Source organism: Mixophyes fleayi, chromosome 3 (genome assembly GCF_038048845.1).
Source record: "Mixophyes fleayi isolate aMixFle1 chromosome 3, aMixFle1.hap1, whole genome shotgun sequence".
Taxonomy (NCBI): domain Eukaryota; kingdom Metazoa; phylum Chordata; class Amphibia; order Anura; family Limnodynastidae; genus Mixophyes; species Mixophyes fleayi.
In genome coordinates, this window is record NC_134404.1 from 211,658,105 (window position 1) to 211,685,290 (window position 27,186).

Here is a 27,186-nt window from a genome sequence, read left to right on the forward strand (position 1 = left end):
CGCACCACTCCATACAGTTCACACTCAACTTATGGGACAAGCTCCATAGAAAGTGGGAGCTCACCTCATTTCCTTCTCCTCTTACTCCACTGTGGCATCACCCGGATTTTCCGGCAGGAAATATGCGGTCATTCTCGCGTCCCTGGCAAGAGGCTGGTATCACTCAGTTTACTCACATTATGGGAGATTTTGCTCCCCGCACTTTCCCGGATCTAAGAGAAAAAAAGGGCCTTCCTTCATCCTTACATTTTGCTTACACTCAAATCCGAAGCTTTATTCAATCTCTCTGTAGATCCTCCAAGCTACGTAGCCTCACTCCTTTTGAGAGGAGCTGTGTGTATAGGCCAGGAGATTCAGGACTAATATCTCACGATATATCATAATTTCCTGGAACCAAAAACTGACACTGCGGAATCGTTTGAGGTGGCATGGCTTCGGGATACTGGTAGAGCTCTGGATCAGAAGGGATGGTCCCGGCTACGGGTGAGAATCTCCAAAGTCTCCATTAACACCTCAATACGAGAAAACACATTTAAAGTATATACAAGATGGTATCTAGTGCCCTCAAAGCTCCACATAATATATCCAGGCACTTCTGACGCATGCTGGAGAGGGTGTGGGGAGGTGGGCTCATTCTACCACATCCGGTGGACATGACCTAGAGTTTCAAATTTGTGGTCCCAGGTGGCCGACCTAATGACAAGAATTCTAGAGGTTGAGGTTTCACCTGACCCAATGGTTATGCTGTTATGCTCCCGGGTCGAAGGCCTAACTAAACATGCAGATAGACTTGTTCAACACATTTGTGCCGCTACTCGCCTACAGATAGCGAAGGAATGGAAGTCCCTCCATCCACCCAGCCTCCAAAGTGTAGTCTCTCGTGTGTGGTACATGGCCTCTATGAAATACATCACCAGCCTTCTCCACGACAAAATTTTAAATTTAAAAAAGATATGGAATTTCTGGTATTCTTTTCATCAGGCAAATATGCCCGCTACTTGAATGGTTGTTTCTTCAGAAGCTCTTATCAGGTTTTCTTCTCTGTCATTATATGCTATATGGAACTTCTGTTTTTTCGTTTTTGCATAAATAAAGAGTTTAAAAAAAAAAAAAAAAGAGAAGATTACCGATTTGCTCCTCTCACCATAGCTCTTCCTTTCCTCTCACAGCACTAACCAAAAACTAGGAAGAGTTATGAGTGGGAGGACCCAAAGATTACAGAATCTGATTGGCTTCTGACTCACGACACTTGGCAAGTCTGTATTAAAGGATCGAAAGAGCCCTGGTATAAATGGCTGCAGATGGTAGTGCAACTTTAAGTGCTATAAAGGTTCTCAGCTCAATTTTTTTGGTCTGTGAGAATGTTTGTATTATAACAATACAAAAAAATAATGAAAAAAAATATATAATTAATAATATGGTTTCAGCAAGTACGAAAAAAAAAATCTTCAGACAGTCATTGTAAGTTTCAAAAAAAATAAAGAACATTTTGTATAGAATATCGTGTTATTGATGGAAAAGAAATTTACAAATCATCAATTGGAAATAAACCAGAATAAGATGTGACAAAATAACGCTAAAGCACATAAAACAAATAAAATATCTCTGAAATTACTAATTGGTAAACACATCCTTTTTAATATTTTTCCATATATAGAGGAAAAAAAGCAAAATACATTATTGAGAGTTAATTATACTCAGAAAGTAACTTTTCTGCAAAACATTACAGATTAGTATTGGGAGCTGCCACAATAGTTAAAATATTGCAAATAAAGTTTAATACTCACACACACATATACTATTATATATACATACACACACTTTTTTTTTTTATAATATAAGAGCGTTAGATAGCACTGGTATGTAGTAGGGTTACTTCAAAACTGACTGAGAACCGTTCTTAGTTTCGGAGAACATGCCTCCACAAGCACTTTTACAGCTTCTTGCAGCTTTGACAACTGGAAACGTTCAATCGCAAATGTGCTGTGTGATTTTCTAACACAAGTGCCGATTTTACAGAGACATTGCTGTGCCCAGGGAGCACATGTACAGGAAACCAACAGCGCTATTTAACCTCACCATCTACTAGTTGTTGACGCAGGAACAATGCCGCATTTGCGGGGTTAGTCCTCCTGAACTGGGGGAATACAGTTCTGCTTATGTTTTTAGACCAGGGCCAGGATAATATGGTGCTCATAGCTTTATTTTACAGTGTAGCTCAAAACATCAATGCTACTTTACTAAACCTGGCACTCAAACTGCAGACATTCATACTCTATACAACAGAACACTTGAGTTAAGAAGCCAACACTAATTCCATATTGTAGAGTTCACACACTTAGGTCAGCTAAATTGAATGAGAGGAAGCAATAAGTCATATGTGAAATTACCAAAAACATCACAGGTACCTTGTTATGTCTTCAGTTAACTGAGAAGGATCCGGTGGATAGAACTTTACGTTAAATACAAATTGCCAAGGGGAGCCTAAAATGGAAGATGAAAATTATGTTGAAATGATTGATATTAATTTAATGTCAACTACAATGCACTGTAGTTCAAATGTTTGCAATGGAAAGTAGTGTTAAAATGAGCAAGCAGTATTTTCCAGGACTGGGAAAAAAAATAAAACAAACATTTTGGGAATCTCAGCAAGGATAAGAGGGAACATGCTGTATTTTGATGCATTAACTGTATCACTGTACAAATTTCAATTTATCTATATCGATATATCTATATTGATATATCTAGATAGATAGAGCACTGTTTTGTAAATGGAAGGTAGACAGAGAGCTTGGTCTCACAAATAAGATAGCAATAAAATCTCTGCGTAAAGCCAGTGCTATATAATACAAAAGAACCAAAAAGTGAAAGTTACTTTTAAAGAGCTTTTATTGAGCTGAAATAACAATGTGCACAAACTGTAGGAATTAAGTGCAACCTATGAGGGCTTATACAGATATAATGTGCAGACTTAGGGCTAGATTTTCTAAGCTGCGGGCTTGAAAAAGTGGAGATGTTGCCTATAGCAACCAATCAGATTCTAGCTTTAATTTATTTAGTACATTCTACAAAATGACAGCTAAAATCTGATTGGTTGCTATAGGCAACATCCCCACTTTTTCAAACCCGCAGCTTAGTAAATCTAGCCCTTAGGCTGGAAACACACTACAGTATTTTCTGGCAATTATTGGGCTAATCAAACAATAAACGACTGTTCAGACAGATAGCGTATTAGCGTGTACTCTGTATCGATGAACGATTATCTTTCCAAAGCACATAGTATAGTTTCATTTGCTTTTCAAACCAGACTAAAAATGTTGTTTACCAAACCCATATTTGCATTAACAAACAACTTAAATGTCCCAATGGAACAGAGAAAGGCACACAAAAAAGGGGAGAGCAATTCCATCCTTGTGACCACCTCCACAAATCTCCATATCCACCCACAATCTGGCAAAACTACCATTGCTTTGATGGTGCAAAAACTTGGAACAATGCGATATTATCTAGTGTAATGGCAGACCAATTTTGGTGTTCACCAGCCAAGGCTAATTGACTGGAATCAATTAAAATCATGTTTTTTTCCAGCTCATATATAAAGGCTTGCATGGCAACATCATTTTATAAGCCATAAGCACCATACCAAAAATAGTTACAAAATAAAAACCACACACTGATGGTAAATAAAAATGATAAACTAATAATCAAAATGTATGTGGGACATGGCTGGGAAGGATCATCGCTGTCAAGATGAACCCGATCCCTAAACTTCTCCAGACTCTGCCGGTGAAAGTGCCCGATTCCATGTTTCGAAATTTGAATTCCTCTTTCCTTAAATTTGTATGGCATGGCATGCACCCTAGAATCTCTGTAGCAGTGTTCAAGAGGCCCAAGGCTTGGGGAAGTAGAAGTTTTCAAGTTATCAAACTATATAACATGGCATTCCATTTGACAAAGGTTGCGGTTACCTATGTCCCCCTCCAGACTATAGGAGGGATACGATGCTACATATATGGTGGAACTGCCCTTGTATAGTCCCTTTCTGGAGCATAAACACAGTGTCAGAACAACAGGTTGATAATTCCTTCTCTCTTGCCTCATACCTGATGAGAGTGCCCCTTTCCAACAAGCTTATCTCTCATATACTGAAAGCTGCTAAATCTCTAATTGCCAAGCATTGGAAAGGCCCTAATCCTCGCTCTATGCAGGAACTACGGAATAACATATGGCATGCCGCACACAAGCATTACATACTACCTACATGACAAATCATATAAATTGGAGAAGGCTGGGCCCTGTGATACTCACAAGAAAGCCAGAGTTGCCTATCCACCTCGGCTCTCCCCACCTCTATTGGAACATAATTTCTGGGCCACCTCTAGATTCCCTGGGCTGGGTGCAGTGCTCCGTGAGTAGGAATCTTGTCCTTGCCGACATATGACTTTTTTTTTAATTGCATGGGAAGTTTGTCCCCAAACGTGTTGCACATATTGTTATTAGCAATAATTTTGATGCTGTTCGTGCCATTCCTACTCCCCCCTTTTACATTCCTACCCTTATCTGCACTCCTTCTCCCCCTCCTCCGCTTTTTGAGTACTGTTATGATTGTATACTTCATGTTGTTTCCTCTTCAAAGAATCTTAAAAAAAATAAAAGTATGTAGGACGTAGATCAAGATCTATTGCCCCAACGCTGTGCAATGGTAAATTAATACCCTCTTGTGTACCCCCAAAAAGGAAAGAGGAGCAGATTCAAGACGGTAAAAAGTCAATTAAGGTCTGATGCATTCATAGATGCTAAGGGCATCTGATGTTTGTGAAGTTGTAAGTTTTGTAGTGAATAAAATGTCAAGAATTTGCCCAGACAGCTCAGTAAATATCATTAGCAGCATTCTCAAGTGGCAAGAATGCATTGAGCTAAAACAGTAAACAATCAATATGATTCATAGCAGAGACACTATAGAAAATGGTTTACCCCTCTTAAGGACAATCTCCTACTGTTATGGCTCTCTCAAATGTTCCACTCAAGACCAAATAGTGAAGTACAATGTACAAAAATTAATTACTTAATTTTTTTTTTTTTAAAAAAACAGCAGTACATTTTAAAGCAAAATCTACATGCTACTATTATTACTTTTCTAATAAATACACTTATACTTTACTTACACTGGAAGATCCGGGGACTTATATTGCTGTAATGCACAGCAGCTACTCAGACATTAGCTTCATTCAATCAAATGTAATATAAAAGAAAATGTGTGGTGGTGATTGGTTAAAGGCAGTCTTTATAATGATCAAGACACCATCCATCCCCTTGTCAGATCATCAAAGGCTGTAGGCATTCAAAAACCTTAAAGATATGTATTTTGATTATTGTAGGTGCCATTTCAGCTATACAATTCTCATGTCCTGAATATGAAGGTGGTGTTGTTGCCATCTCCATTTAAAGATACGGTTTATATATTCAACTTTTTTAACAAAAACTAAACTACTGTTGTGGATGGGGGAGGGTGGGCGGTTTTGGGGCAGAAAAACACAGAGAAAATCTTAAAATATGAGGGGGGGTTTACGCTGCCTAAAGTGAATCGCTTTGTAAAGTAGTGTAGAGTACGTGGGTACTAAACTTCTGCATGTCTCCAGTGTGAAGAGTAGATTGGGGTCCATCATCTTGTTTGGCAATCGGGGAGGGATGGTTCCTCAGTTAGACCTAGTACTGAGGATAACTATTACCCTACATGAGTGACAGCAGAGGGAGATTAAGAAAAGGAAGGAGGAGCAGACAGGGCAAGGGTTTGAAGTGTCAGCCCTGGTCACCCCACTCTGGATATTGAGCAAAGGATGCCTAAGCGACATAAAGCATATCTTGGAGATGCTGTTTGTGTGTTTATTGTTATTGAGGACTCAAAATGCGACGTCCACGTAACCGTGAAGCTGTTTGAAGTGTTATGCAACCGGCAAAATATATACTCTCTATATTACACATACTCTGTTAATGATAGCTGGAATAGAGAGCAAATCAAGGCTCTTCAAAATGACAATGTATGTTTCATTAACCCGGTTATAGGCCTGTGGAGTACAGTTCAGATGTGACTTCAGGAGACGGACATAGACTATTTCTTGAGGAAATGGGTTTTCCGTATATTGCTGCTTTTTTGAGACTGGTTTATTCTACCTTGCAGATAACTATAGCTAAATTAATATATTTTAAGTGCTCACAAATTGAAAAGGACAGATTCAACAGTTTTTCTTGGAAATCGCACTTGTGCTTAACTTTCCAAATACTTCTATAAATTCATGAAAATTACCATAAATATCAACTTCAACACTACTTACACTCAATTCAAAAACTCATATACGTGTCTATTTACCAAGATGTAAAAAGCACTGAACTAACCCTACTACCAATGAACTGCTTCCAGGGGCATTGCTATAATATGAGAGAGATATTCTTCTTCTTTTATTACACAAAACAAAAATGAAGTACATAGAGATCCAGGTCTATCTGCTTGCAGAATATAGCTTGCCCAAACCCTCTGTAAATGTAATCCAGGTGTGATAATCCTCACACAATAAATCAATTTGTGAATGTGGACTAAATGCAAAACCAATCTTATTGAGAGTGTTATCACATCATTCAGGGGTATCAAATTCCAGAGTTCAAAAAAAGAGACAGAACAGAGAAGTGTAAAGCTGGGTATACACTACACAGTTTTCATCCAATAATCGGCTCAATCAGCCGACATACGACAGCTCGTTCAAAAGTCGGGTCAGTGTGTGCAGTGACACGATGGTCAAAAGTCTGCCCAAATGGACGATTGTCGCCTCATTTGGTTGGTCGTACAGTTTAATATTTTCGTTCCAATTTCGTTTCCATTCTGTAGTGTGTATAAACTTACGACGATCCACAACAGTGAGTATGAAATTACAGTCATTGCTCACGACAACATGGCTGTAAAAAGTCGCTAAAAGGACATCCGCTCTTCCCTTTATCGTCCTAAACAAGGCTAGTGTGTATGCAGTCCATGGACCGAGCGATCGGAACATCAATCGCATGTAAAATCGCTCAGCAAAAAAAGTTGGTGGAAATTTCTGTAGTGTGTACCCAGCTTAAGGAAGAAGTGTCCTTAATTTGTACAGAAGGAAAGCATAAGGCAGCTGTCCCTGTACTAGGCATGATTAAAGGTCCTTTTAAGTAACAAAATACTATACTGAAATAGTGACTGTGCTTCATGTACAGATAGGATGAAAAAACAAATAGAAATACAGCTGTCAAATAATCATTACATTTATGCACCTTTAAGTAGGCACAAACCTATTATTTTTTCCGAATAAACCTCTCCTAACATTAGACTTGCAAAGCAATACAGAGCAAAAGCAGTTGAAGCTAAATTCCTAAATGAGGTCATCATTGCCTAGCTTGGGAAAATCACAGTGCAGATAAGACATGTTAGGGAAACATTGTACAGGAAATTGCAGTCATTCAGACTCTATGATACAATGGCAACATATGAGGACTGTACACTGGCAATATATTACACCGAAAACAGTTATTTAGCAGCTGCTAATTATAGTCAGCAGCAGAAAAGTGACAATGTTTGTTCTCTATATTTTAGTGACTATTTTGCATGTTTCCAGTCAAGTAAATATATAAAGAAAAAATCTCAAACAGGTCCATGTCAAGTGAGAAAATATGCAAAGTTTATGCATATAGATTTTGCTCTGATTTGCATTTCTTTGCTTTTGATAACACAATATATGCAGCCTAACAGAGATGGATGATTGGTCCCAATATTTCTTCCAGATGTGGGTATAAGAATCTGGCTTGGTTCCATCATAATCACTGCATGTGCACAAGGGGAGATTGGGGGGATTAAAGAGCAATGATGGTAAAGGGGCTGCAAGATAATAGCCACAATCGAAACAATGAAAAGTTAAATGTTATGTCAAATAAAGGTATACCTCGCTGTATAGGTTCTAAACAAAGCTTTATAGGGCCAAGTTTTATATTCATCCCATTTTTGGTAAATCACATGACCCAAAGAGAAAGAATTTCAATGTTTTTACTTTTCATCCCCTGCAATATGAGCCTCTGCTCTTCCCCTATTTCATGATGACAGGATTCAAGAATTTGTAAAGGTCAACAGCAACTGCTACAGAAATTTGTATTCACTGTGGATCTGTTCCAGGTCTGTAAAGAGCAACACACAGAACATTGATGCTTCCCTTGTTTTCATCAGAAATCAATTGAACAGAACAGAATTTTTCTTCCCATAATCGCAGAAAGTTATCTCAAAGTGCTAAAAAGCTCGTTATTTTTTTATTATTTATTTAACAGAAAATAATTATGGCAGGATTTAAGAACATTGACGATTAATGATTTATAACTTTGTGCAGTGCCATGGACTACCAAAGCCACCACAGCACATGGCACATGAAGTAGTGAGCAGAAAGCATTTGAAACATCCACTCTGTTTGCTCTGTGTATTTTAAAATCTTCCCCCTCTGCCTTCACATGAAATGCTGAGAGCCTGTGTCTGTAACAGGCAGCCTTATTTCGCAACCTCAAGACAAATTTTGAAAAAGGAGATAATGAATTGTAGAAGGACAGCTAAGAAAAATGACTATTAGATACATGCTAAAAAGTACTTAACTTGCTATTTAAAGAAAAAATAAATGTATGCAGGACTGCAGCTTTAACTATGCTTGACAGGCAATTGCAGTAGAATATTGCACTCAGAAACTAGAAAGCTGCATGGACTAGTATACAACTAATGGACTGTAAACCTTAGAGGGGAACAACAAGTCGCAAAGTGTCTCCGGAACTTCCGTGAGACACTTTGCAGCGGAGATTTCACAGAAATATCTGCTCATTTTTAAGGTACGAGGAAAAATGAGCCGAGACAGTAATTGCGGGCAATGTGTGCGATGTGATGTCTGCACGCCACAATGCCAGCAATTCCAGCCTTAACTTTTAGTTGAAAGGGACTTAAACTCACCAACATGATATATTCATATATTTCTTGCCAAAACAAATTGCAGTACCACTTTAAAACAAATATAGTTGGATAAAGACATTCAGCACTAACATTAATAACACAGAATGGCGCATAAAGGCCCAGAAGAACAGGTGAAGAAAAGCAATGGATGGAAAAGACGACTTGCAAAAAGTTTGGGTAAACAAACTTTAATATGCGAGCCTCACGTATACGCTACAAACACTAAAATGACAACATTTATATAATGACATTCAAGCAAATTTTTGTAGCTAGAGGGGATTGATCTATATAACCTGCTAGCAGTACCAAACAAAAAAAATTGCAAAGACCATGAATGTCAGAAAATCAAATTTCTAATATCAATACAACATGCTACTCACAACAATATACCAATATTAACACAAATACATATCTGTCAATATCCCCAAAAATTTAAAATATTCACAAAATTCTTAAAATTACCCAATGCAGCTATATCCTTGTCAGCACTAATTATTCACCAGATGTAGTTTTTTACCACACAGCTGGAAGATAAATTCAGTGTAAAAGTGTTTAAGCATTCCTTTCTCTGCTTCCCATAACCACTGTCATCTATGACCAGTATCAGTATATTCAGCATTACAAAAGCAACTCTATGAACATGATTTTCACCTGTTAATGCTGAGAAAGTTATGTTATTGATAAACTTTTTTTTTTTTTTTAAGATTATAAAATACAAATCTGTGAAATGACGGGAAAGCTTGACAGGGGAGTAGCATTGATAGTAAAATTAGATAAAAATAGCCTTTGACACTGTGCTTCACAAGCAATTGCAGTGGAATACTGCACTCAGTCTCTAGAAAGCTGCATGGTTTAGTATATAAACCATCTGAAAATAGTGTCCAGAGAGTAGTTCTCAAAGGTTTAATGGCTGTTGGGCTGCCAATTGTCCTTCTTGAGAGCATCTTGATATAAAAACTGGTATTAAAAGTTCTCTATATTTGTAGATGACACACAATTCTGATCCTTAACTTGGGGATAGAAGCAAATCGAAGGGCATCACAGTTGCAGAGTGTGTCTAATGTAAGTTAGCATGCTCCAACGATCTCAGTTTAAATATAAATGTAGTCTCTGTCTAGAGACTGCTTGTTATTGTTTGTTAAAAGGAACAAGAGGTGATTAATACAACATCGCGACATAATCCCCTTTATACCTGAAAACTTTCCTATACTTTAAGTCTGATATTTTCACCTCCTCTACTTCTGTATACGAGATGCAATTCTCACTTTTTATTCTGTATGCAGAGAATAAGACAGGGTGAAAACTAAATTATGTTGTAGTGTCATTTTCTATACACATTACTTGACTAACGTACCTTACAAAATGTAAATATTTTAAGAAAAAGCAAACATGTTAATGCATTTTGCCACAGATAAATAAAATGCACCAAAATACAGAGCATTCGCTTTCAAAGGAAGCTGTTCTTTGGGTAATAAATGAATTACAACAGAAAAGCATCATGGGCCTTTGGGGATACAGATAAGGAGAAAGAGGAAGTACTTACTTCTAATTTGCCTCTTTATTTCCTTAGCAGGATCCAGCCAGTTCTGAAATGAAAAAAATAAAAAAAGCCAGACATTGGATAAATCATCAACAGACCCTGTTTCTTCAAGAACTAATTTACAATGTCTTTGTTCTTCTTTATATTAACATTCTACGTTATAAAGAAGTATGTTTGCGATGTTCAGTGGCACCTTGTGCTGAACTGAATTTGGCCCTAAGAGAAATGGGCAAGGATTTGATGTGCATAACATCTGCCAATTGTGACACACACTGATAAATAGTCCATTTTCCTGCTGGAGGTGCTAAGAGAAGTTTAACAATTGAAATCCTTCCTGGACAAAGAGCTTTCTTATTTGGAAATTTGTTGGGCTACACTTTTTTTGTAGGTGAACTTCTAATAGTGGTGTATGTGACAGCAAAGTACAACAATTGTTTATCAGATTTATTTTCTCTCAATCTACAAACACGTTATCAGTCACTTTAAGAGACATCTTGAAGTCTCAAAGCAGAAAATTCTGAGACTGTAGAAGCTGAAAGAGTGTTGGATGTGGTTTAGTATAAAGCAATAACTTTTTCATACATCAATGAATCTTACAGATAGTTTCATAATAAGCATTTTATCTTTCAGCTCCTCTTTAAAATGCACTTTAAAAAAAGTCAACCTCCTCTAAACCATAATAATGGTTCTAAATGCCACGTGGCATCCTAAAAAGACTGGTTAGAGCAGAAAAGCATTGCTTCTATGTATAACCAAAACTATCCTACGACATTATGTCTTTGCCTAGAGTAGACAGTCTTATAAGCAATAGTGATCAGGCAAAAGCAATGGTACCGAGGGGGGGGGGGCATCCGCAAAAGCAGAAAAACTCTTGCGTACAATTGTGCGAAATGTGTTGCCATAGCAACCTAATATCATTGTTGTTGACTATATTGACATATCTGGAACCTTATATTTTCCCAAACAACATACTGGTGAAAAATAAAAAAGTGTCTGGTTTAACAACTGACAAACAACTTTGTATTATGGATGTACATTAAGAGTTCCAGATATGACCTCAAAGAAAAGATATTTGCATACCATAAAGCGATATATATGATCTACCCCGTTTGAAAAACATTGCATAAAAAAAATGTATACAAGCTACTCAGTCAGTCATAGTATACAGCTACTACAGTTAATTTTGCATTTGAATACTTAAAAATCACACAAAATCAAACCCCAAAGGAGTGCCATAACCTGACACCACAATTCTGTAGTCTAAAAATAAATGTAACACCTTTAAATATCTGTTTGATTTAAGTGAAAGATACAACTAGCAGCTGCACAGAATACTGATGTCAGGGGTTGCTGGGATCCCCATCTTCTGGTACGTTTTACATTGTGTCTGGGGGCCTCCATGGTTCTCAACGCACAAGAGTGCCTGGCATTCAGCTCACCGGCTCCGCAGCTGCAATCCAGCACAACAGCTGGCTCATAAATGGGTCACTGTACTGACTGCACTGGGACAAGTCAAACACATCATTCAGCATTCACAACAACTTTTGCTGAAGGTCACAGAAGTGAGGCATTTTTGTTTTTTTTTTTAACTAGAAAGGGAACAACCCCAACAGGAAAAATGCAATCTGAGAACTGGTGCCACAAGGCATTTTTGTCTTTTACCTTCCTGCTAGATGAATTTATAAGAGTTGTCTGTGAATCCTATATATTACTTCGGAGTGTATTTTATGAGACCAGTGTATAGAAAGTAATCTGCAATGTTTAATCTTGTTATACATTATGGAAAACAGTTTAATACAATAAACATGATGGGGAAAAGATCCAAACACTGAACAAGAGGAATAAAGGGAAAGGAAAAGAAACATTAGATACTGGCTAAACCACAGCAATCTAGGTTGTATAAAACACAGTAACAGATAAAATCAAGAATTATAGCAGCCCTTTGCAAGGAAAACTATTGAAGCATTAAAATGTGTTAAAGTCAAATATGAACAATCCCAGAGCATCCCTGAGGAAAGATAAACAGCAAGAATAAGTTCAGATGAAGGAGTGTAATTCAAAGGGATATTCCACTATGAATCTTGCTTCACCAAAGGGAGGGAATAGATTAAATTTGCTGTATTTAGTGTGGTCCCCCTACACTTGCATAGCACCAGGACCTCTGCAGATCACATTCGGCACTGCTTTGCTCTCATCGTATCAGGAACGTAAACGTTAAATTGGAAATCCCTGTTAGAACAAAGTATTATAGAGAAGAGTAGATACAAAATATAACAGAACAAAACAATTATCAGGCGCTAAAAAGGTTTTACCAAACAATGCATACATTTATAAGAAGATGTATAATGCAACTGTAGTAGGAATAGTGCAAACTGACAACAAAAAAAAAAAAAAAAAAAAAAAAAAAAAAGGGGGGGCAGGGGGCATTGCACAATTACAGACCTCTCCGAGGAAATAAAAACAAGGATAGTTTAATAATAAAAAGTTTATCCATTGCATATTTACAATCTGTTGAAATGCATAAATACAGGTAGCCTATGATGCGAAACACAATTCAGCTAAATACATATCAAATCATAAAAAATTCTGTACTCAGTCTCAATTAGATTGCTCCCAATATGTATAATGCAATGAACCTTTCTTAGAAAACAAAAAAAGAATGCTTGTATATGTATTAAAAAAAGATCTGAATCCTTAGTACAGGGAGGGTGTCAGCTGGTCATATGATATCATGCATCATGTGAATTGCAAAGTCTCTCAATGAATTCCGCCTGTGATAGAAATTCAATTTGCAATTAGAAATATGGAACCGATCCACCTTTAGTGAATAGCATCACTTCGGAGAGACTGCAAGTGTCATTTATCCACCAACTCCGAGTGACCAATTTTTCTCTTGGGCTCATAATATCTACTCTTTACTATTGACATGTGACTATTCACTAAAAGGTAGATCCATTCCATATATTTCTATTGGCAAATTGAATTGCTATCACAAGGCGGAATTCCATGAGAGACTTAGCTGGTCATATGATATTACATATTATGTGAATTGGAGACACCCTCCCTGTACTAAGGATCTGGATCTTTTTATACATATATAAGCATAATTTTTTTGTTTTCCAAGAAATGTTCATTGAATTATATATATTGGAAGCAATCTAATTGAGACTAATAAGAACATCAATGTTTTATTTTATATGTATTTAGCTGGATTGTGTTTCACAGCAAAAGCGATTTGGATTTATGCCTTTTAACAATTTGCATGCATGCAATAGATAGATATTATTCTTATTAGTTTTATTATTAAATTATTCTTGTTTTTATTTCTTTGCAATTCTGGTCAAGTTATTAAGTGGTTTTTTTTTACACTAGGAGAGGTCTATAATTTTGCAATGTCCTCCCCCTTTATTTGCACAAAATATAACATGAAATCTTTCATTGTTTCCAATCAGGTATTATGTTAATCTTTTAAGTCCAAGAAACACAGATTTTTTTTTTAGACCCACACTGCAGTTTATTGCATATTATATACATTTGTATATAATACTTTTTAAAACAAAACAAGTGTGTCATTTCATTTGTAGAGTGTGGGTAACTATAAAATGCATGCTCATACACTACAAAGATGCTACATTAAGCATTCCTTCAGTGACAGTAAATCTACACAATTCATAATAACTTGGGTAAAATAGACATTAAAAGCAGTGTTGTCTTGTAGCCATAGTGCACAATGTTTATTTTAAAGCTCAACTTCAATATTTCACAGGAAGACTCATACCTTCTGGTCAGAATTGTCACGATAGATAAGTCCAAAATAATCAGTTTCCAGTAGATTGAGATGCGCACAGACTTTAAGAAATAATGTCTGTCCTTTTGCACGTTTCTAAAAGTAAAAAGGACACAATTTGTTAGTTTAAGTTATACATTCAAAATGTAATTAACTACTACAAATAAGGCAAAGATGAAGCCAGTGACTAAGCCACACTGAGTTATCAGTCTCTCCAGTCTTCCATTCATTCATAGGTAAGACCGTCTCATTAACAAGACGATCATAACTTTTTATACATGGATAGAAGTTGGGGAGAGATTGTAAGCTTGCAAGCAGGGCCTTCTCACCTCTTTGTCTGTTTTACCCAGTTTGTTTATTAGTTTACTATGTTTGTCCCCAATTGTAAAGCGCTACAGAATATGTTGGCGCTATATAAATAAATGATGATGACGATGATGAGAGAACTGAAAATGTTTTTCACTGTGTTGTGGATAACTTCAGGGCCTGGTAATGTTCCTTCTTGCAACTGGTGAATATGATTTTCACCTAACTGAAACACAACACTAAGCATACACGTACCCATACCTAAAATGCCTCTCAAATTGCAATAATATTTAAATTACAAATGCATTGAAGTGAATGTGTGAGCTTTACATTTAAAAATGCCATTTTCAAAGTGAAAAGCAATGGTTTCAAACATCAAGAAAGTTCCTGAATATGGAAAATGCTTCACTTATATGGATGAGCAAAAAGCTCAGCGCCTCTACAAAGACAGCATGACATTTTACAAAGTCATACAAGCAATGCCATCATTCAAAAGTACTTTAGGGAGAAATACAATATCATTGCCAAGAGGAAACACTTTTAATGGAATTTAGCAGTAAGCTGCATCTCTATGCCACCATTCATTTTTAGGATCTCAGTTGCTATATTCTGATCATTTACATTAAAAATAAACAAACTGTGGAAGATCACCAAATACACAATCTACACATCAGTTTTAACAAAATATTTAGACTGTGAGAACGTTAAGAACCAACCACACTGAGTACAAATAAGACCTCAATGTATGTTTTGTATATGTAAAAACTAGAAAAAGAAAAAAAAGGGACAAAGCGACCAAGCCTTAAAATTTACATAGCAACTTACACAACCACCAACATCTACTCAGGAACTCAAATACAGAAAGAAAACAAGAATGATAACTTTAACACACAAAAAAGAAAAAAAGAAAAAGTGGACGACCATAGCGGACAAAGCTATTTACTCAAGTTACAAAAGACATTTGAAAACTTCAAGGCAATGTTAATATATTGCATGTGAAAAATTTGTTAAAAATCAGGGCAATGTATCAAGTCATAACAAAAAACAAGAGAAGTGTCTCAAAATAATAAAGGGAAAGATTGTAAATACTGTAACAGTGACTAAGGGGGGAGATGCTCTGCACAGGGATTAGAAGGAAACATCCACATGCAATATATGACAAGATATAAATCTATAACATGTAGCATGTGGGGGTGCTGGTCCTGTTATATTAGGACAGAACAAATAATGAACAGGGGTTCATATTAGAAGGACAAATTAGCACTCCTTATGTTGATTAAAATATAACTTTTAATGATTATTGTTTAATAATGACATCCTCCCGGAAGACAAGGTGAAATATATTAAAATAACTTACAAATACACACATACACACGTGTGATAAAAACAAAAACACCAACTGATAGGGATCTATTATATAAAGGAATAGTCTGGTGGATACAAAGAATATCTTGTATAAATCCTTGGTAGCAGACCATTTACTGGTAAGTGGTGGTTGGTAGGAAGACAGAATGATTTAAAAAGTAAATGAGAACCGTGTCTCTTATGGTATTGGTATTATAAGCCTTCTAGTCACCACTGTAACAAATGTAGCAGGCAGATAACGGAGTGAGATATTGTGTAGTGCTTCATACTGTCAATAATACAGAACAAGCCTTGTATTTAAAGTTTACCAATATCACCATACAAGCTAAGACCTTTTTGAGCTAGGGGTTTTCCCCTCATCAAATCCACGGAGATCAAGTATCTCACTCCGTTATCTGCCTGCTACATTTGTCTTCCGGGAGGATGTCATTATTAAACAATAATCATTAAAAGTTATATTTTAATCAACATAAGGATGGCTAATTTGTCCTTCTAATATGAAATACTGTAACAGTCAACACAAACCAGTAAAAACATGACTGACCGCCTTTACATTTTATTGGTTTAGAAAAAAGCTACTTATTACTTTTAATGTGAGATGTCAAATAAAATAAACTATAAAAACAGAAGTAGATGTTTTTTAATATATCAAATGATCATAAAAAGGTAGCCCTTCTATGAAAGAAATAGGCAATTATAACTATACAAAGGCTCTGTACAAAAGGTGTTAACATGAAAAATTCAATGAGCTTCAAAATGACAAAGTAAGGAAATGGACCTGTACACAGGATGGCGAGCTATCGCTCTTGTTTTTACTTGCCACCTGGCTCTTGGAGCCCAACATAGTCTTAGTACCTGTGCTATTAGTAGAAACAATGGTTTGACTCTATTGTAATATGTGAGCACTACAGCCATCAGAGTGTGTTAGACTACTGACCAGTCTGACTAGTCCTTGCAGGTGTGGGCAATAACCTCCAACATTTTTCACTATTATTGCAAAGTATTACAACTGCCCCCACACGGCTTGCAAAATTTTCTGAGGAGAACACTGCTATGGGAAATAATTAAAAAACAAACAAAAAACAGATGAAGCAGAGACAGCACTATCAAGAAAATGGGCCTAGTTCAACCACCTAGTTAAAGATGTAACAGATGCATAAAAACTGAAAGACATTAATGCATGGCATATATTAATACATGTATCAGAAAATTAAAATACTGTATCACAAGTAGCAAAAATGTAGTGCGGTTTCTATTTTTCGCTACAATAATTCATTTTATTTGGTAGTATGAATTGTGAAGAGCCGCTGGAAATCAATGAGGGATTGCTTCAAGAGGAATCATACGTCCATAAAATCCTATGCAAAAGGATTCGGATACACCCATGTTTAGAAGAAACTGCATTTCAAAAGATGCTACAGAGAGACAAGACAGAATGGATTGATTCCTCAATCATATAAATGTTAAAAAATAAAAAAAATGTTTTCCAATATATGTTGGTTTGTTTAACTCTTAAACCTCTGGCAACACTGAGGTGCTGTACTCTGAGTCAGTAGATGGGAAGACACACATCACGACAGAGCAGCAGTAAGCAGAAAGACTCACATGCTTTGGCTAATTAGAAAGACCTCTTAACCCTTATACCCTCGAGCCAGGAATGTCCAAGAAAAATCAACCCATAAGTGAAAGACTGTGGATCCTGAGTTCCAAGAGATTATGGGTCTGATCTACTAGAGTGAATACTATGTCACAATGTGCAGCTTGCATGACATCACACTGCACATACCCATATGGGCTAACACATTTGTGACCATGCAGATTGGCAAGATTCTGTAAAGTAAGCCAGTCTGTGCCTGGGGAGGTGAAACAGGGTCATCCTAATGTAAGCTGAGAACAATTGGGGTGTATTCACACAATTGAGAACAGGTGCAGAAAAAAAAAAAAAGGATACACTTACTCCTGAGAAAGCCGCATTAATTGCAGCTGGTCAGGAGCAAGTAAGTGCAAATTTGATTAATGATGACTGGCACTTTCATCATCCCTCAGGGATACATTATGCTTGTGTACATGTCTAAACAAAAATTGTTCTTTTTTTTGTGCAAGAGTAGGGCAATTGTAGGGATATGTTGCTCAAAAAACAAATGGATACACATACAGGCAAAAATGGGCCTGGGATGTGTGGTTGACATAAACTGGGAGCTTATGCTAAAGGTACAGGCCTGCATGGATCTTCAAATGCGTTGCGGTTTAGCACATTTCATCATCATCACCAACATTTATTTATATAGCGCCAGCAAATTCCGTAGCGCTTTACATTTATATCAATACCCTGTTTTTACGTGCAACCATCTGTGCATCAGGCCCCACGTGGCTCCTAGCATACATTGAGAAGCAGATGAAACAGCAACGACGCATAACTGCGTGGACTTCAAATATTTTCACATAGGTGACTCGTTAGAATATATGCAATACACAAGAATAAATATGTCCAGGAAAACAAGTTGATTCTAAAATTCCTTGTTATGAGCAGCATCATCTCCTTTGCAGATGATATGGTTGGTGATGTTGCTTTGGTTGTACAGTTTCCAGGAGTACAACAAAAGTAGCACTAGTCATCTGGGTATAAGTATGAACATATCGGTGGTACTTCGGCCATTCCACAAAGAGAGTAAAGTGCTGAGGCACTGAGACACCAATGGTTGAACTCAGTATCTCTGGCCAGGGCCGCCATCAGGGGGGTACTGTTGTACCGGGCCGGGGCTCACCAGGGGTCCCGGTACAACAGCACATACTGTCACCGTGACAACCAGGCACCAGGATGCGATCGCAGGGGTGGAGGAATCATTCCCACTGCGATCGCATCCTGGTGCCTGGCTGTCACGGTGACAGCCAGGCTGAAGACACAGTAGCGGTGACCAGCGGCGGGCCCCCAGCTAAGTATATGTTGCTCATGGGGGGGGGGGGGGCCGTACTGGGCATGATTATTTCTGAAGGCGGCCCTGTCTCTGGCATTTGCTAGCTCTCTCAAACTCCAGCTTCTACCAGTCACCACCTTCAGAGATCGCAACAGAAGTGTAAGCCTCTGAAACCCTCATAGAGAAGAGAAATTAATCTTGGAATGAGGGGGAACAATTTCTCCAAACTACACCAGTCCAAACACGTACAAATACTTGTTCAAGGACATTATACAAAAATTACCAGACAAATAAAGTTTAAAAATTCTTCAGTTTCAATGACTCAAGAAAACAATTTTTTTTATACTTTTGTATAGTATGAAAATATTTAAGAAAATAAAAAAAGACAAATGTGTAAAGTATATATGCAAATACACATTAACAAAGTATAATTAGGAGATAGAACAGATTATTAGGATGCAAGTTGCTCTTGGATGTTTAAGATGAATAGCTCATAGGTTTAAGATAAGACTGGTACAGGAATGTAAAGGCAGGCAAGCACAGGACCTCGCATAAACCCCAATTCATATACCACATACTAATGAACCAAAGAGTGATTAGCAAACAGAGGGAAGAGTAAATCACAACCACATTAAATTCAATAGCTGTTTAGCATCAGGCAGCATCATTTAAGGCATGCGTAAGCAATAGAAGCATAGAGAGCACTGGTACACAAATGGCTCTATTGACTAACTGATTAAGTACAACCTCACAGAGACACAAAATGAACAATATATTGTGGAAACAATTCACTGTATACGCTAGTTAATACAGACTGTGTAGAAATCCTACATGTCCGTCTTGTTATTTGTGGTATTTAAGATCTCGCCCAAAACTAGAACATATTTTGGAGTGTGCCAGGAGAGAAACCGTGAATTAAATGCTTAGTCTGCCCTTCTGAGCAGACTCCATGAGGCAGTGCTATATTTGTCTGTGTAGGCCTTTGTGACACTAAAGCTATTGTGTACTTGCTTAGCTGATGGGGATGGAAAGATTACAATAGCACAGTGAATTCCCTTTGGTGACTGGGTTAGAGTGTGCACAAATTCCACAAGGTCTATGAAGTCAATCTGCAATTGTTACAAAACTCAATACTGCACCACCAAATGCTGCAGAAAACATAATTTCTGGGGGGAAAGGGGGGATATGATTTTACCTATTTGTCTTATAAAACAACATTGTAAATGCTTCTGTTTCTATTTGTACAAATGTAATATGCCCCAAAGGTAGGAGGTTTACAGCTCAAAACCTAAACCTCATCATTTTTGGACAACTTAATATTTCATACAAGTTTACTACATAACAATCCACTCAGATTGGCAGCACACAAAATCATTAGTGCATAAGTTTAAGCATAGAATGACATTAAGGGTCTGATTCATTAAGGATCTTAAATGAAGAGGTATCTTATTTCAGTTCCCTGGACAAAACCATGTTACAATGCAAGGGGTACAAACTAGTTTTCTGTTTTGCACATAAGTTAAATACGGACTGTTTTTTCATGTAGCACACAAATACTTGATAGCTTATTTGTACACTGAAATTTAAAGTTGATATTTGTGGGCCTCCACTCTTTTTGGTGATACACTGATTTCTAGCCAAAATTGCCATAAAGATCTGTAAAAGTTGTAGCATGTAGAGGAATGTTTACCTTATGTAAAAGTCCCTATTTACTAAAATAACTACATTACATTAAAACCCATTTCTAATTTTCTTGAGCTTATTATATTTCTGTTTGTTGCTGCGGAAGACGTTTAACATTTCCAACATCACGTCCCCCCTATGCTAAAGGACTTGTAAATCACTGCAATACCGCATTTGGAATGTAAATCAGACTTCTCTGCTGGCAGAAAGTAATGCTCTTTTTCATCTTATTCGATGTGTATTACTTTTGGAAAACTTTTTAATACTACTTTAGATAAAGAAAACTATGAGGCTGCAGTCATGTAGGACTGTTCTGTCCTGCAGAAAGTTACTACCAGTAAGTCAGTCAATATGATTACCTCTTCTTTAGTATTATAATTTCATGCAGTGGTAGAGTAGGAACTTTGAAGCTGAGCTATGAGGTTATTGACCATGTCCATTTCAAATATTGCTATTAATCGAAAAAGGTCCTTTAGGGATAAAACATGTCAACTTCCACTTGGAAAGGAGAGATTTGTTATATTTAAACATTTTGCACTGCTTTATCGTTTAGAAAATAAATATAATGATGATTTTTCTTCTTTTATTTTTAATTAATGTAAACCTAAAATGAATGGTAAAAGGAAAGATTTAGATGTAAACCCAGCGACACAAGATGGATGAGTGATTAGCTACAAACTCACTGTCTAAAAGCTGTGCAGAGGGTAGCTATTTCCTTGGGGTGCATAGCAAGTGCTCTTGAACTGCAAGGAGCAATGAATCTAGTGTCAAGTTGAATGTGCATCAATTGCTCAAATGTGCCAAATTAAAACATGGCAATGCAAGAAGTCTTAATGCCTTTTACCATAAAATATTTATATTAGCAATGTACAAGAAACAAGAGCAGCAAGTCTTCAGGTCATTAATTAGCCCATACTTTTTCACATAATCAGATTGCACAATTGTCTGTTTCCAGGTGAATAACCTGCACTTGAAATATTTTGGAGAAAAAAAAAAATAGGTCAGCGACGGTTTCCTTGACAATACTCTTTTTCCCTCATCAGGTTTTGGTGAAATGTAACACTTGCAAAATTCTCTTAAATGTCATTTCTGCTTGGTAGTGCAAGAAAAAAGTTGCACATTCACAGGAGAGTCAATTACACATGATAGGTTACACGAAAATGCACTTAACAGCTCACTCCTAATTTGCCATAACAGAAAAGGACAATATTATGCTCTGAGCACAGCCATTGTTACAGAGTATAACAAAATATTTGCTCTGCAGCTTTAAAAGTGAATCAGTGTAAATTAACTTTAATTTTGTTAATCAACAGTACAAATCACCAGTTCATCATGCTAGTCATTTGCTTCAGAACAGTTTCTATCTTTTATTAATTATATTATCATTAACTGTGTCAACATATTAAACAGCTCTATGCATTGTGGAGATTATGATACCAATAAATAAAACACAATGACATTTAACAGAACGTAAGGATGGCTCTGGCCAAATAAGCATACAATCGGATAGGTGAGGGGAACAATACATAAGGTACCAGAATAGCAATTGTAGCTAGTAGTGAGTAAAGTGTGTGGCTACTGTAAGGCAGACGCATAATCAGTCTGCAAATTTAAAGCAGCCATTAGTCACTGGTATTTCTGTGCAGCTACCTGTGCTGTGGGACAATTGGAATGAGGAGAGACAGTATAAAGTATGTCAGGATTCCAAATATGAAGACCACAGAGAGTAATGTGAATGAAACTAAGTGGTTTTATTTTAAAACACAAGTCACAGGTAAAAATGAGATGCAGTAACTGATTAGGAAGCAAAAATAAAATAAAAAAATCCGTAGAAGCAATTGAAATCCGTAGAAGCAATTGAAACAGGATAACAGGATTACCAGGTTAGCTGAGGCAGAGGCACAACAGGTTAACTGCAGGTACAGATTTGACAGGATAGCCAGGTTTAGCTTGGAAACTGGAGACCAGGCACAGCAGGGTGACCGCAGGTAACAGAGTAAGTACAGAACTGGAATCCGTCAAAGCAACACTCTGGAATCGTTCGTGAGAATTGAAATTTATAAGCTTCCTCTGGAAGCAGTAGACTGCCACTGTGTTGTGTACCCCTTATGCAAGTTGCTGTTCCTCCTGCTCTCAGCACACATTCTCCCAATCTGATACTCCACCATAATTAAACAGTCCGCTTTTTCAAATGTGACACAAATGTTCCAGGGTTGAACATCATACAGCACAAAAAGATCTGCAGTTTTGCGCAGAACAACAGTGCAGGCTACATAGCACCTAAGGGCCCCGACCATGTCCAATAGTAACAAGTACTTACCCACAGACCGAGAATTCGGAGCAAAAGCAGGAACTACAACACCGTCAAAGCCAGCCGACCTAATGAGTGGCACCGAAGAGGTCCTATTGCCATTCCCAGAAGGTCCGAATACCAAGCTCGGCACGGCCAGTCTGGGGCCACAAGGATAGCCATCACCCGTTCCCTCTTCAACTTCATGAGAACCCTTTGAAGCATGGGAAGAGGGACTAAGTAGACAAGGTGAAAACTCCACGGCATCCCCATGGTGACAACACACGATCACGTAGTTATCACTGGAATTATTACTGACTGTTATTAGTGCAACTAAACAGGGAGGCGCTGAGTCTAACGCACCCCCTGTGTTCACCAGGGAGCCATGCAAGGACATATGGACTTGGCTGTGTGAGGTGCACAGGTCGCGGTTTTCCCCAGATAGTCCCAGTTTCCCAGTGCAGTGAGGAAAGAGGAATAGTCGGGCAGTCCGGGTCAGAACCAACGGTAGCACAGTACAACCTAGATAACCAGGAGAGTAGTCAGGAACAAGTCAGGGGTCAAACAAGAACAGTGAAAGTCAATAACAAGACGAATCAGGAACCAAGTAGAAATAGAACAAACAGGAACGCTGGAGCAGGGTGAACCAATACCATTGCACCCTAATGGCATCAGAGTGAGGTTTAAATAGAGGTAAGTGTTGACCAATTGAAGCCTGCGGTCTCGGCGGTCAGAACCCAGCTGACCGCCGACAGACTGAGAATGACAGTGCCCTGTTGAGTGAGAGGAGAGAGGCGTCCGTCTCCGGCACCTATGAGGGGTGTGGAGGTGGCGCCTGACACAAACCCTGCAGAAAGATCCTTGGATTTTGCACACAAGAGAGAAACCTTGGAGTTCAACCGTGACATCATCATATTTACCATTGAACAACCCCATCGCTGATTTAGGAGATTGAACACCTCCTGATGTAGGGACCATTCGCCTGAATGGACCTTGCTGTGGCTGAGATAATCTGCCTCCAAGTTTTCTACTCCAGGAATTGAGATTGCCGAGATCAAAGGAATATGTTGCTCCGCCCACAACACTATTCTGGTCGATTGCTTCCTGGCGCTACCATTGTAAGTGCCACCTTGATGATTTATGTAGGCCACTGCTGTCGCATTTTCTGACTGCCCTCTGACAGATTCTCCCTACAGAAATCTTTGCATTACCTAGCACATTGTAAATCACTCTTATCTCCAGCATATTGATGGGGAGAGATATTTCCAGAGGGTCTCACAAGCCCCGGAATCAGAATTGAGATGAACCCTCCCCATCCCGACAAACTGACGTCCGTAGTCACAAATTTCCACTCCCACGTTTGGAAGGATCGACCCTTGGAGAGGTGTGAACTGTAAAGCCACCAAGCAAAGGACTGGTATCAGGAGAGGAAAGTCTGATCATCTGCCTGTCTAGGTGCAGATGTGATTTGGTCAATTTTTGGAGGAGTGTCCACTGGTACACTCGTGAGCCAGTGGGCACTCCGAGGGCACTACTTGATACATTTACAATCTGGTGTTGAAATACAGCTCGAAAAAGCACATCGTCAGCGCTGGGAGATTGATTAACCAACCATGAACCTCTAAGAAGAACATGGTTATCTGAATGTGGTGAGAAAGTCTGGGAGAACGATGCTTTCAGAATGTCGTCCAGATAAGGCGATACCCTGAGAATGAAGAAGGGCTGCCATAACTGCCACCACCTTGGTGAAAACCCTCGGGGCTGTGGCTGCGGTAACACCGCAAATTGTTAATGGTCATCCCTTATTGCAAAGCGGAGTAAACACTGATGTCCCTACTATATAAGAACGTGAAGGTAAGTGTCCTTTATGTGCAGGGAAGCCATGAATTCTCTGTTTCATGATCGCAATTAACAACCCGAGGGACTCCATCTTGAAACCTAGGACTCCGACATGTAAGCTGAGTCTTTAGATTTAGAATAGGTCTGGGAGTCTTCTGGCTTTGGGACAAGGAAGAGATTGGAGTAAAACCCCAACCTCTTTCAGCAGGGGGAAAGGAATGATCACTCCCCAATCCAGCAAGTTCTGGATTGCTACCTGGCATGCTCTGCGCCGGAATCCGCAGGCTGGAAGCCCTGTGGTGAAAAACGGCAACTAGGGAAGTGGGGCAGATTTATAACATACCCCATTGAGACAATGCCCATGATTCCAGGCATTTGCCCTGAAACGCTAGTAGACGCACTCCCACCACATTGTTGGGAGTCATGCCATGTGGAGGCCGACTCAGTCGACTTGGAATTTCTGAGTCTAGAGGGGCCACGGCCCTGGAGAAGCCACCCCTCAAGAGGGAGTTCTTGACTGACCACTGGCAGTGGATGTTCGGACCTTGTAAAAGGGGACGAAAGGACCGAAACCCAAGATGATTAGGCTTGGCCTTAGTTACTGGCAAAAATGAGCTCTTTCATCGCATTGCTTCAGATATGAGCTGGTCTAACCTAGCTCCAAAATGGGAGATGCCATCAAATGGGACCACTTCTATCTAGCGTGAGCTTGGAATACACTTCCGCACACCAAAAGCGCAGCCACAAGGAGCGTCAACTGTAATAAGTGCAACAGAGTTAACATCCAAGGATGCCTGACCGCTGAAGTTAGAGGCCTCCATGATATGATCTGTCAGGAGCAATAATTGTAGGGGAACCACCCTGGAGTCCCCGAGCTAACTGCTCTGACCATACTTGAATTGCCTTATTGACCCAAGCTGTGGACATACCTGGCCTGAAAATACTACTACCACCAGCGGTTTCATACATCGAAAGGAGCAAATAATCACATTTCTTGTCTGTGGTGTCTAAGGGAAATTGCCCCTTGTACTGGCAAGGTGGCCGTTCTGGTCAACCTTGCAATAGGGGAGTGTACCCTTGGAAGAACCTCCCATTTTTGAAATTCTTCTACTGGTAGTGGGTAGAGGGTCATAAATTTTCACGCAATGTGAATACAGTGAAAAATCAGTTTGCTCCATACCTCCACAATCATGTCCATTAATTGGGGAGAAGGAGGAAAGGAAATGACCTGCTTCAACTGCTTTTTAAAAAGTGAGAAACTAGCAGCACAAGATATCTCTGGGTTGGCAAAACCTAAGCTTTCGCAAAATAGAAAAAAAATATTAGCGCTTCTCCTTTAAGTGAGCATCTGCTACTGAATGACGTGGGAAATCATCACCAAAACTAATATCTTAATTTCAGCGCATGGATAGAGACATACAACTATCAAATGTTTATGCTGTTCTTTTGCTGTGCTTCAGGATATATCTTCATTAGTACGAAACGCGTCCGGTAGAAGCTATTTGAAAAGGTTTTTTAGCTACTCAGGCTTCCGTACTACCAGAAAGCACTTTGCGTTCCACGTGCGTTCCAAGAGCCTCCAGGCGGAGGAGGACGCAGTAAAGCTTGTAACGAAGATTTGAACAAACACTAGAGAAAATATCTCTCAGAATAACTACATCGATAGGCAAGTCTGCCGGGAACAATCAAGAGGACGGTATATCACGTTCTATCAGGGAGAAAATAGGGTAAGAGTTCCTCCCTTGTTTATATTACAGAGTGCTCAATACCTACCACCATTTTTCAACAAAAGAGCATAAACATTTAATAGTTGTATGTCTCTACCTTATTCATGTGTAAGATCATTCCATTATCATAATAAGTGTTTCATGCTCTGAAATTGTGACGTCAGTGCGACCTTCATACATTGAAATTAAACATGGGTCCCGGCAGTGCCGCTTTAAATTTCAATGTATGAATGTCGCACTGACATCACACACTACTGCCAGAGAGCTGGGCAGTTGGAAGGAGGTCTTGTCAGCCTTCTGATGTTATCGGATATCTCCAGAGTCTTTTTTCAGTCAAGTCTCTCAATATTGCTGTCGTTTTTTTGACGACATTTTTTTGTTGTAGGTCTTGTCTGTGTCTGAGTTCTTGCAATCGTTGAAGCGATTACCACCGCCCACCCACATAAACACACCAGGGTTTGTCAGAAGCCAATTAACCTACCAGTATGTCTATGGAGTGTGGGACAAAGCTGGAGCATCTGGAGGAAACCTACCCCGCAAACAGGGAGAGAACATACAAATTCAACACAGATAGGGCCCTGTTTTGATCAAACCCATGACCCCAGTGCAGTGAGGCAGCAATGTTAACCACTGTGCCACCATGCTGCTCTAGTGTAAAAAGAGAAAACATGTAAGGATTGACTGAACTGTGTAAATGGCTTGTAAACAGATGGAAAAGCATGTTGTTAAGAGGGTAGTT

General features: G+C 38.5%; 1 protein-coding gene across 14 annotated transcripts in view; it reads right to left on the minus strand.

The window, feature by feature from the left end:
* Positions 1–27,186, minus strand: part of EPB41L2 (erythrocyte membrane protein band 4.1 like 2) — a 169,051-nt gene that overhangs the window by 79,817 nt on the left and 62,048 nt on the right. For all 14 annotated transcript variants that reach the window (XM_075203063.1, XM_075203073.1, XM_075203070.1 and 11 more), the window contains exons 4-6: positions 14,314–14,418; positions 10,539–10,581; positions 2,409–2,484 (exon numbers count right to left, since the gene is read on the minus strand). In XM_075203063.1, the coding sequence (XP_075059164.1) occupies positions 2,409–2,484; positions 10,539–10,581; positions 14,314–14,418 (224 nt within the window). The remainder of the gene's footprint in view (positions 1–2,408; positions 2,485–10,538; positions 10,582–14,313; positions 14,419–27,186) is intronic.